Genomic DNA, 12,688 nt, shown 5'->3' with positions numbered 1-12,688 from the left:
TGAAAAAGTCTTTGTAGCTTTTGCATGTCCTCCTCATGCCTCCCATTGTATCTGGATAGATACTGTACCTACTGAGGTTCGTCTGCAGCAGGGGTCAGGGAACTTTTTTACCTTTTACCCCCCCCCCAAATTTATATACATCGACATTACCCCCTCTTGGCTCTCGCCGCCCGTGGCAGACCCCCCCCGCCTCTGCACTTGCCCAGGAACTGTGGCCACCGCCTGGGTAGCCAGTCTGGAGCTGCCACACTGCTGGGAAAGCTCATCCTTGGCGAGGGGAGGCGGGTGCCGCAGGTCCGGCAGGTCCACTGGCCATGAGCTCAGGTGAGGCGGGGTGGGAAGGGGGCCTCCTCATCAGCGCACCAGGTGGGTGGGCGGGGGCAGGAAGGAGATCCCTGGCCAGGGCTCCGCTGGGCAAAGAGTCCAGCTGGCCTGGTACACCCCCCCTCCATTTTGGAGGCGATGAGGGTAGGTGGGTGCCCCGTGCAGTTCCTTGCCAGGGCTCGCTCTCCCTGCGATGGAACTCCCGCCTACACACAGCATCATCAGAAATAAAATGCCTGCCGCAACCATCCTCATTACCCCTAGGATTTCCATTTTTACCCCATTTGGGGTAATTTACCCCTGTTCCCTGACCACTGGTCTGCAGAGAGCTAAGAAAACCAGATACACTCCATGAAGCTTACATCAAATAAAACCAGTTACTTTTTAAAGTGTCACAAGACTCTTTGTTTAGAGCTTTTACTATTCTTCCCTTTCTATAGAACAGTAGTCGGATATTGTTCTCTTCCGGCTGCAATGACTAATGCCACTTCAAAACCTACTGTCCAGAGACTTTATTTAGTCATAATGCCGAGGCACTAAGGTGAGGAGAGACAGCAGTGAGTGTGATTAGCCAGAAGGGATTAAAAGCTGATTCATGTCTTGTTCTAAAGCAGTGGACTTTCACCTTATTTATCGCATTAGAACAATCCTTGCTGAGAAGCAAAAGATATCAAATTCTGAATCAATGTCACAGGAAGTCAGGGTCTTTAAATACTGTGGAAGGACTCCTGCAATAGTACGGTACACCCTATAACAATTAGCAGCATGTACTGTTCCTGTAAGTGCTTTGCACGTCAAGGGTGTCTCTGTGCGTTTTAAGTGTCTAGAACTAATCCACAGCTACAAGCCCTGCCTTTTGCACTTACACTGGCCTATTGTACTGAATCCATCCACACAACCTGTATTGGTTGATGTCACATTCTCAGCTTATTGAAAACTTTGAAAGTTTACCAAGCCCATGGTCAAAAAGTATTCTCATTGTTCTAGAATAAAATGCAGTTAAGATGAAATAATGTGGATAGGTGAAATATAAGAAAGCAAGGCTAATATGGACAATAATGAGTTCAGTTTGATTAGTGCCTTGAACCTCCACTGAGAGGAGGAAAATTACACAAAGCCTGCAGTCAAATCCAATAAGCATTGTCAACATCATTTTAATTATGCCTAGATGAGACAGGTGTTCTTCTGATGTTTCAGATGTGTCAGTTCCATCGTAGGAATGTGGAAGAGCAGAAAGGGACAACAGTGCTTAAAAGTGCAGCACAATGAAAGGGGAGCGATTTTATGATTAAGAAGCAGCCTACTCAGCCAGTCTGTTTAGCAGAGGCACCTGGCTGCCAGGCATACTGCCAGAGACCTGTCTCAGGAGGGAACTCCATTTCCTTCCTGTTGTGCCATGAGATGGAGGTTCCCGTAAAATGTCAGAGCTGGCATCACTGTTCTGGAAGAGGTATGCAAGTGTGAGAGGCCCTTAAAAGATTTAAAAAGTTTAATTCTCTCCTGAAATCCTCAAAGACTCGTGTCCTTGAAAATGGCTATCAGCAGAAGTTACAGTACTGTATTTATGGTACCTCACGCTGACCTAGTGTGGCATTTTAATTATGCAAATAGACTGAATGGCTATACCTCTGTACTGTCTTGTTATTGTGAATGTCTTACAGTGACGACAGAACATTATAGAACGTATGCATAAAATCTGGAGGGGTGAGACATGGAAATAGAAGCACAGGAGAAATGAGCAGAAGTTGCAAAGCTCTTTGCAGAAATAAAACAAAACCCACTGCTGTTAGAAATCAGTGACCTCCTCCATGCAATTAATTCTGAATAGTTCCATTTGTGGCAGATGTATCTACAATAATTGTGTGCATTTCCTGACACTTGTGGTGGTTTGAACACGTATTAATAAAGTAGCTGCAGGTCTTTGCAAAATGTGCCTTTAGTAAGATAATTGCCTTTTTGATTGTTGTTGTTTTGAAAAAGAGAATTGCTGCACTACTCTTGTGGCAATTGCTCCCCCAGAGCAGAAAGGCGGGGAGAATGTGTGACCCTCCAGATATTGTTGGATTGGGACTTCCCTAGCCACTACAGGTCCAGTTGAGGAGTGCTGGGAGTTGCAGTCCAAAAGTTGGAGAGCCCCATGTATCCTAATTTTGTTCTACAGATTGCATCAACTTTTGAAAGGAGCTTTTTGGGAATTTGGGAGAAGGGGCTGCAGAACGGATAGCTAATGGGAATTTACATCCCAGCATTACAGTGGTTTTCCAAAGCTAGGTATAGTTTACACACATAGTAATGCATCCTGGATTCTGGGTGATCATGGAACAAAGGAAGGCTAATTGCTCTAGAGAGAGAGAGAACAAACGACTCGACAGCTGATGTCGGAGCCAGCGGAGCCTACTGACAATGCCCCAAGAGCTTTTATTGACTTAGCATGATTATATAGTATGTTATGAGAGAAACAGATAGGATACTAGTTACTTAATCGTAACTAGGACTGGCTAAAATAACCCTCTGGTTTTATGCTCTACCTCTAAGTGAAAGGGCAGAATAAGGGGTTACCCCACCTGGTGGCAGCTGCCGCTTCCTGCCAGGAGTGTATGCACGTCACTGGAACAGAATGCAGCTACAATCTTTAAGCAGAGGTTTCCCACATTTCCCCCTTTTTTGTTTGTTTAGCAGAGGAACATATTCTTTCATATATTTCCAACTACATACAAGTCTTTTCAGCGAAGGCCTGAAAGCGAAGCTTTGAGATAGGTAGTTATCATGGAAAAGAAGGTTGGTATACATTGAATAAAGCAACAGGAACATATAAGGAGTATGAGCATAATTTCAAGAATGAGAACACAACACAACAGCATCATGGAGTTGGCATTCAGCTGCGAGATAATGGCTGCTAGAAATGTTTTAGGAGTTTCTGAGATCTGCTGCTGATTTAGAGTTCTTTTTGCATCAGCACTCAGCATCTTTCCCATCCCTCAAGTAACTTTGGGGTGAGTGCCTTCAGGTTGGGCTGGGTGCTTCCGGCAACATGCAGTCATCTGGTCCTGCTCCAAGGCCATCACTGAGTTGAATTCTGGAACTGGTTTCTGCAGGTTGCAATGCCAACTCATTCTTCCCACGATATGGCCTCAAACACCGAGCCGGGATCCACAAAGGACTTGTGGGAGTAAGCACAGCAGCATAGCCACGGCCCCATATTAGTAAAGGGGCTAGATCCTCCCACTGAGGGTCAGGAGGTTGCTTATAAGTCACCAGCGGCTGTTCCATGGGGATTTCTTTCCAAAAATGTTTCTCTACTGGTGACAGTATGCTGACTGCAGATACAGTTAAATGATTTAATGTGAATAATGCTATTGATACTACATCTGGAACATCTTGGGGCTTAATCCCTCTGTTTTTTGTTTGTTTTGAAAGGAGAAATTTAAAAGAGTGGTGTGCTCGTTCTACAATAGCCTGTCCTGTGCAGTTATAAGGAACACCATGGGAAAGTTGAATGTCCCATTCATTGCAGAAAATGGTAAAGGCATGAGAGGTATAGGTAGGGGCATTGTCTGTTTTTAAGGCTTGAGGCTGGCTCATAATTGAAAACATAAGTAAATAATGTTATATGACAAGAGGTCTCGCCATGAAGAGGGGTAGCCTAGATGTATCCTGTATAAATACAGTGGTGCCTCGCATAACGGGCGCCCCATTTAACAACGAATCCGCATAGCGATGTTTTGTGATTGTTTTTGCGATCACATTGCAATGATTTAGATGGCAAAAAATTGCTTTGTGATGATAGGTAAGCTGTTTCGCTTACCGATTTTCGCATAGCGATGTTTTTTAAACAGCTGATCGGTGGTTCCAAAATGGCCACTGGGTAAAAAAGTGGCCGCCCGCTGTGTTTTCGCGCCCATTCCTCGCTTACCGGGCAGCGAAAATGGTGGCCATATGGAGGATTTTCGCATTAACGGTGAGTTTTTTGCCCATAGGAAAGCATTAAACGTGTTTTAATGCATTCCTATAGGTTTTTATGTTCCGTATAGCGACGATTCCGCATAGCAACGATTTTTCCAGAACGGATTATCGTCGCTATGCGGGGCACCACTGTATCAATAGTTAGATGAACATAAGAAAGAGCAAAGGTAGGAACATGAGTGACATCCATTTGCCAAAGCTGATTGACATCTGTTCCTCGTGGATTAGTTAACAGCATCAAAAGGAAAGGAAATGGAAAACATGGGACAGGAAGAGCAGAAGGAGACGATGTCTCAATCTTGAGAAAGCGGAATAGAAAGGTGCTTGTGGAGTTGTTTAGCACTCTGATGAAAAAAGGAATGGCTGTCAATAGGATTGGAAAACGGGATACAAGGAACGAAGAGCAGAGTCTGCATGATGATTTCTCTCCGAGATAGCATCTTGAAATCCAGTATGAGATTGGATGTGAGCGGCAAAAAAAAGTTGTGATCTGGTAGCAAGGAGGTTTTTTAAAGTCAAAAACAGGGAAAATAAGGAAAAGTCAAGAGCAGGAGAAAGATAGGCATGTGACAGGCGAGAAGGTTAAATACATATTGAATGTCTACAATGAGTTTTAAAGGTTGGTTGATCTTGAAACATTTGAAAGGCAAAGATGACAGCAGCAAGTTCTGCATGCTGTGCATAGCTCTGAATAGAAGTAAAACAGGCTTTCCAGGTTCTGGGAGGTTGTTGAAAGGTAATCATGCCTCTGGTAGGCGCACCATCATTAGTGCATCAGGGAGAGGAGTAGCAGTGAAAGGAGAGGAAAAGTGAAGGGGTACTTGCTGAATGAACGTTAAGCGAGTGTCTTTACATGGATTAAAACGTATGTCACCAATATAGTCTGCAAAAGCAATTTGGTAAGTTAGTGATGAAGACATTAAATGATCATGGTCAGCTTTGGAAATAGGTAAGTAACAATACAGAAGATCCCAACCTGTGAGTTGTTTGGCATGATGGTGTCCTTTGATTACAAGGTCTGTAATCACATTTAGAGTGGAGTAAACATTTCAGGGAAGAGTGTTAGATAAATAAAGCCATTTTGCTACAGAAATGGCCTTGTCAGACTCTGGGCTACACAACAACCCAGTAGGCAATTGGGGAGTGTTCAAGATAACCAGCTGAAAGGGACCAAGAGAAGGAATGCAGTCAACCATGGTACATCACAAGGCTGCATTAATTTGATGTATGGCATGTTTCATAGCCTTGGTGATGGGTATGGAGTCAGCAGGAGACTGATGTTTCTAGAGTGCGTTAAACAAAGGCCGCAATTCATGAGTAGGAAGGCACAAATATGGATGAGCCCAACTTGTGCCCAAGGAACTGTTGTAACTGCACTAATGTAAATTGAGATGGAGTTTTTAGTTCTGGTAAGAACAGAGAAGATGTAGCTTGCAAGTTTGTGCCGTAGATAAAGAAACTGAGGTGTGGTTTGTATTTTTTCTGGAGCTATGTGAAGGCCTTTTTTCTCTAAGCAGTTAGCTAGAGAATCATAGACAGTAGTGGGGATGGCTTGCCCAGTCAACACAATGTTGTCCATGTAATGATATACAAGGAATTCAGGATATTCCAAGCAAATTTGCTGTAGGGCTAGATCCACAAAATGTTGACACAAAGTCAGGGAATTCAACATTCCCTGAGGCAAGACTTTGCACTGATATCTTTGAGTAGGTTGGGAATTGTTGTACACAGGGACTGTAAAGGCAAATTTTCCCGTCTTGTGGTACTAAAAGAATAGTGAAGAAACAGTCCTTGAGATCTATTATCATTAACTCATAGTGTTGGGATTAGGTAAGCCGCATTGTAAAGGGCCAATAGGTTGAATGTGCTTGTTAACTTCCCAAAGCTCGTGTAGCAAACACCACTTCCCAGATTTCCTTTTGATGGTGAAATTGGGGGTATTCCACAGACTGGTGGAATACTCTATACGTCCTTGATCTAATTGCTCCTTAACTATGGCCTCCAATGCATGGAGCTTTTCTTTAGACAATGGCCATTGCTCAACCCAGACAGGTGGTTCGAGGAGCAGCGCAGGCGCTGTTTTACCCATTTGTATGCATTCACAGAGGCCACACAGAAGAACCACAGTGCCTGTGGGTATTGGTCCATGATGTGCTGTTTTGACTTTGTAGACAGTGAGAGGGCATTGATAGTCGACCTCTTCAGCTGTGATCAGATAATGACCGGCATTTTTAGCAATAGGTCAGATTTCTTGCACTGGGATAGTATTGACTGATTTCCCCCCACTTAACCCAGGGCTGGATGTCCACCTGACTTGGAGTTTCCTGGTGTTGGAACAGACCAGCATTGATTGGCCCAGTGATAATCTTACTGACACCAGGGGCATTTTTTAGAAGGGTGTTTATTATTTTTGGTGATTGATCTGCATTCCCATCTGAAGTGCCCTTCCTTGACACAGGAAAAGGAATGTAAATGTGTCAAGGAAGTGCCCTTCCTTGCCACCATTACAATATCGGGCGGGGTTCATAATTTTAGGTAGCCATGGCTGTGGCTAAAAGCTGTGTCTTGTGAGTTTCTGTCCCAATACTCTGACATAATTTTAGCATGACAGCAATGTCAGTCTCTGGTTTATTGTAAATATCCTGAAGGGCCATTTTACAATCCATGTTAGCATTTTCAAATGCCAGCTGTTTCATCAAAATATCAGCAGCCTCAGTATTCTCCACCTGTCGTTCAATCGCTCTTTGAGTAGTCCTCTGTGAATTCAAACATCCCAAAATCCTCATCAAGCAAAACAAAAAAGCCCATTGAAATGCATTGAAAACCGGTTCAGTGCATTCCAATGGGCTAAATACCTCAGCGTCCAGCGAAGATCCTTCATGGGGCGGCCATTTTCGGTGTCTGTAAAGCGAGGAATCTGTCCTAAATCATAGCAGGGAGCCATTTTGCACAGTGGGTGTCCATTTTAGAGCCGCCGATCAGCTGTTTTAAAATCATCGTCTAGTGAAAAATTGGTTCCCAAAGCAGGGAACCGATAATTGGTAAGCCATTTTCCCTATTAGAACATCGTTTTGTGATCGCAAAATCATCACAAAAACTTTGTCAAGCAGGTTCGTCATTTAACGAGGTAATCGTTAAGCGAGGCACCACTGTAATCCCAAGGCAGCTCAAAGATACACATTTGTACTGTCACAACTGAATTGATGCAGGTACTATTACTTAAAATAGTTAACTGAGCAATCATCATGAGCCTTCAAAGAGGATTTGACAAATCAAAGGAGTGTAACAGTTACTAGTATGTGCTTTAGCATTCGTATTGGAGGCAGCACTGGGAAGAAGTGTAACTGTACCTGTACCTAGCTGCTCCATTTGGCATGCTACTTTTCACTTTGAGTGTGGATTAAAAAGAAATCTAGTCTTTCAGTTCTTCCTTAAGGCTCCTGTCCCGCCTATGGGCATCATTTCCTACTGTTGAATCTTTTCTGAATGTTCTGATTCAAAAGATCACTTCCATCTTTTATCATTCTATATGGGTAGTAGTTTACTAGTTCTTTGCTATATTTTTGTAGAGTGAAATGTTAGGTTCTGCTACAGAGTTTTGTTATGTCTGAGTGCAGAGACAAATCTGGGACTGTACTCCATTACTCTGCCAAAGACAGCCATTCAGTTCCAAGACAATGGTGACTCTCCTGGGACTAATCAGAGGATAGGATACTACAGCACCTCCCTAAATACCATGTGTCGAAGTTGTGGCATTTAGCAGTTGTGATATCCCAGTATTTTGGAGTTTGTATGAACACGGAAAGCCTGCAACATGGGGATAGGTGACATGTAGCCTATGGGCAACATACAGCCCCCAGCACCCCAGGGCCACAAAGCACCACCCCACATTGCTTATTCAAATATTTTCCTTATGCCCTTCTAAAGGGTATAGAGAGGCAATTCTGCCAACACCCTGGGGGATCCTACAACCCCCCCCCAATATTTTTAAATATATATATTTTAGAAACTGGCCAGTAGAAAAGCCAAACCAACTGTTTCACTAACCCCTCATTTTTTGTAAGAATGTGCTTTTTTGCAGTGGAAGTAATGACAGCAGCCCTCCAGGGTTCATGGATGTGCATGTGCAGCCCCCAGACCTCTGCAGTGTGCTTTAATGTTTGAAAGGGCTTTTTTTGGTTAAATGTCAGCCTTTGAGGCAATGTAATCCTCTTGTTGTTCCACTCCTTATCAGACAGTGGATGTCACTATGGCTGTTTTTGCTTTGGATGCAGCAGGTGTAAATAGTTATTTCGTGCTGCAAAGATACAAGTCTCCAAGGCTGTTCAGCCTGTGCTTCCATTTTCTGCACATTTTGTTGCATGTATATTATCTACAATTCTACATAAATGTTACAACTACAAATAAATATGCAACCTCTACTTGGCTTGTAAACAAATTGCCAAACAAAGTGCATGCAACAGTATTGGTTATTGTTCCTCACGTATTGTGTGAAAGCACCAGGATTTGTCATCCTTCTCTTAGCCAGCTACAGAGCCACTTTCTGAGGATTTGTGTAACCGCAAAACCGTTTTTATCATCCATTTTACAACTAAGAATTCTGACAGAATAATTTGCAGAAGTTTACCTAGAATAGGTCCTTGGCTCTGTTAGGATAGAACAAAGACTTCCCTGATCTTTAGGCTAATGTTTTCCTACTTATCCTGTTTCCCTGAAAATAAGACCTAACCTGAAAATAAGCCCTAGTATGATTTTTCAGGATGCTCGTAATGTAAGCCCTACCCCAAAAATAAGCCCCAGTTAAGTGAAATCCCGCCCTCCACCACTGTGCAGCAACCAGAAGATGACATGACTGTATTTGAATAAATGTTGATTCTTGTACATGAAAAAAAACCCATCATCCCCTGAAAATAAGCCCTAATGTGTTTTTTGGAGCAAAATTTAATATAAAACCCTGTCTTATTTTCAGGGAAACACGGTACTAGCAGATGAAATTTTCCACTCAAGAAAGGTTTAGAAGTGATAAATGTAGAAGCATTAATTAGACATACATGCAAACACACAAGTAAAAAAAATACAGCAGTGAAATGTTAGAGCCAATATTGCAGTTGCATTCTTTATGCAAGTTACATTTGTCAAAAGCAAAATTACATTTGTCAACTGTGTTCCAGTATGTTTCAGTTCTGCATCTACCTATGAAGATGGTAAAAGTTTCCCCCTCAAAAAGTGGATCCTGTGTTCCAAAAAATAAGAGTCACAAGGCTTTAAATCTATATCCTACTTCCTTGAGATCATGGGGCTCCTATAGGTAGAGAAATATATTTTCAAATGGGATCTGTAACTTTCACTGCCCTTGAAGCTCAAAATGGAACATTTTGCATCTACTCTCTTCTATGCAGAATGGGAAATCATCATATCTTATGTTAACAACATCTCTGCTGCAAAGAAATTCAGGCTGTAACCAAGGGATACAAGAAGATTACTATGATTCTTTTCAGTGAAACTGAAAAACAGATTTAGTCTGCAATGTTGATCTACACCAGAGACGCCTTACAAAGTTGTGATAAGTGCTGCTATGCTAGCAGAGGCACAAAATATTCTAGTGGGATGACACGCCATTTCAAATCCCTCAGTTTTGCTACAGTTACCTCTGCTGATGTTAAGTGTTCCTTTGGTGGGGGGGGGGAATGGCAAGTACATGGGGACATACCAATCTTGAACCTTTTCTTCTTTCTAATTTAATCCAGAAACTGACTCTGGGGTGGCATAATGGATTCCCCCCCCCCCATTATAATCAACAGGAGCACAACATAAGAAGATTCCTCGCTCTATCTCCAGGAAATTTCTTCTTGTTGCAAATACTGACAGGATTTATTTGCCTGTCCTAAAATCTGAGCTATCAGAAATATTTATATTTAGCACCTACAGTAATGCAATCAGGTATATATGTTGTGCTGTACAACACTACATGACAACTGACTTGATGCTGAAGACAAGTTTATTAAAGATACTACCAAAATTTTTGGCAAACATTCAAAAAAAAATTAGACTTGTAAACATAATGCTTCCCTTTTCAATTGGCAGCACTTTGAAAGAAATATATTAAGACAAAAAAGAAAAGACAAGTATAAGTCAATTTTGTGACCAAATAACTTATGTTCCCACATGATAAAGTCATGGCTTAATTAAATTAAACCAATTAACTGCATGAAATGAAAAGTTTGTGCTGTTTGATGATCACAGTATTGTATAGTTAAATACATCTTTGTTATATTCCTGACACTCAGGAAAACATCTTTAAATATACATTTCATGTAGGCAATAGCTTCATTGCATATTTATCTTCAAAAAATACTTTAATAGTAGTATATAAATAGGTCACCTACATGTTTAAATTTTATAATTTTGCCCCAAAACTATAGACTTAGTTTTTTTTGTAAAGTATCAATTTTTCTATGATAAGAAACTCACAAATTGTTGAAATGGAAATATTTAATTCATTTAAAGAAGAATTTCTACAGGGGAAAACCTGCACTAACACTTATCAGTTGTTTCAACCTGAACATTTGGCCTATATAGCAGATTTTGCCCCGAACTGTCTTGGCTCACACTCTCGCTCACACGTACGCTCTCACACACTTACTTCAGACATATTAGGCCACAGAATGCTTCCCATTTGTATGCAGTAGGAAGCTGTATTTATGGAGATAGATTAAATACAATTCAGAAACACAAGTAAGAATGTAAGGCAACCATTGCAGTAGGGGGTTGAAATTACAGAAATAAGTTACTGCTGTGGATAGACAGGTGTGTATATAAAAGTTATATACCACCTCTTAACCCTTCAAAAATAACGCTTCACTTTGTTTTATTTTGTGCAAATTTTTAAACTTTCTACCATTTAAGGCAAATAGTTTTGCATTAACAAGAAAACATCCAAAAACACGCTTGCGTTCATCCAGAAGCTTCCTCTTTTGCTACAGTTTTTCTTTTTTAAAAAAATGTGCACAACTTTGGAACTACAGAGACTGGATCCCCAGTATCCAATGGTAAAACGATTTCCATGGATAAACAAGTAAGTATTATCGAAAAAAGGACCCAGAAAAAAGTAGATTCTACTACTAAGGGAAGCAACATTCATACCATCAACAAAAATAGCAACTCAGTTTGCTAATGAGAAGTTTCACTTATTTTTAAATGTTAGAACAAGTCGTATGGAATTTTAAATAAATAATCTTTAGTTTATTCACATCTTCTGGTCCAGAGCCCTAGTGCCACGACTCTGCTTGCCGTTGGTCAAATTCACCTATAAGTCTTTTAATGTGAGCCAACTTGTTGTGAAGATATTCACATCTGTACTTTTCTTCATGGTAGTTAGGAATAGACTGCAATAGCAAGCAAAGAGAAAATACGCTTATGAGAAGTAAGTACATTTAGAGTTCTTGTTTTCATTAAATATATCTCATGCCTAAAATGTGCAAGAGGGCTAAAAAAAATAAAACTGAAGAATAAAAAAACCCACAGGTTTAAGAAAAAAATTAAACACAGATGTAGTAATTCCAACATCAATGCAATCCGAGGTAAGTGATGGCTCCAAGGCCTGTTGGATTGACACCACAGTCACCAATTACATCTGTTCGTAGTATGATCTTGCAACAGCCAAACTAAAACAAATTTAAGTAATCAAATTTCATCAGAGAAATATTTTATTTCATTGTTTAGAAGACACAGAATGTTTAACCAAATGGGGCCACAGACACAAACCTCTTATTCCACATGTATTTGCTATGTAGTGCATCTCAGGAAGAGGACTCCAATCCACAAAGCTCACATTGGAATAGATCTGTTACTTTTTAAGGTTACATAAACCTTTCAAAAGCACTGGTTATAGAAGAATTAAAGCTTTACTTCCTTTAGATTGCTGTGCCTTGTCGCTACCTGCACAAATGTTTACTATATATGAATAACACCAGATTTTAAAAAATGGATTATGTAAAATTCTGGAGCAGTGATGGCGAACCTTTTTGAGCCCGAGTGCCCAAACTGAAAAATAAAACACAACCCAGCGGGTGGCGGCGGAAGCGGAAGCGGCGGCAGAAAGGGGAATCCCGAGCATGGAGGTGCCTCCACTCTGGATCCGCCTCCAGTCGTGCCCAACCCTGCCACTGCCTATAGATCGGCCAGCCCACTACCGCCACCACCACCTGCTCTGGATCCTGGCCCACCGCCTGTCGGGGTGCTAGCACTGCAGCTGCAGTCACCTCCTCATGTTTGGCTGCCGAGGGTAACAAACCAGTGACTTATGGCTCGCGTGTCCACAGAGAGGGCTCTGCATGCCAGCTGTGGCACGTATGCCCTAGGTTCGCCATTGCTGTTTTAGAGGCATGACATATTATACAAA

At 41.6% G+C, this 12,688-nt stretch overlaps 1 protein-coding gene across 1 annotated transcript in view; it reads right to left on the bottom strand.

Annotated features, from left to right (window-relative positions):
• Positions 1–9,980: 9,980 nt before the first annotated feature.
• The window catches only part of ELL2 (elongation factor for RNA polymerase II 2), a 53,500-nt gene continuing 50,792 nt past the window's right edge, over positions 9,981–12,688 (bottom strand). The window contains exon 12 of the mRNA XM_072992512.2: positions 9,981–11,672. Within this exon, the coding sequence (XP_072848613.2) occupies positions 11,556–11,672 (117 nt within the window). The 3' untranslated portion in view covers positions 9,981–11,555. The remainder of the gene's footprint in view (positions 11,673–12,688) is intronic.

The sequence above is a fragment of the Pogona vitticeps genome, chromosome 2 (assembly GCF_051106095.1).
Source record: "Pogona vitticeps strain Pit_001003342236 chromosome 2, PviZW2.1, whole genome shotgun sequence".
In the NCBI taxonomy this organism is placed as follows: Eukaryota; Metazoa; Chordata; class Lepidosauria; order Squamata; family Agamidae; genus Pogona; species Pogona vitticeps.
The sequence above is the reverse complement of the archived record's forward strand: the minus strand, read 5'-3'. Positions and strand labels throughout refer to the sequence as shown.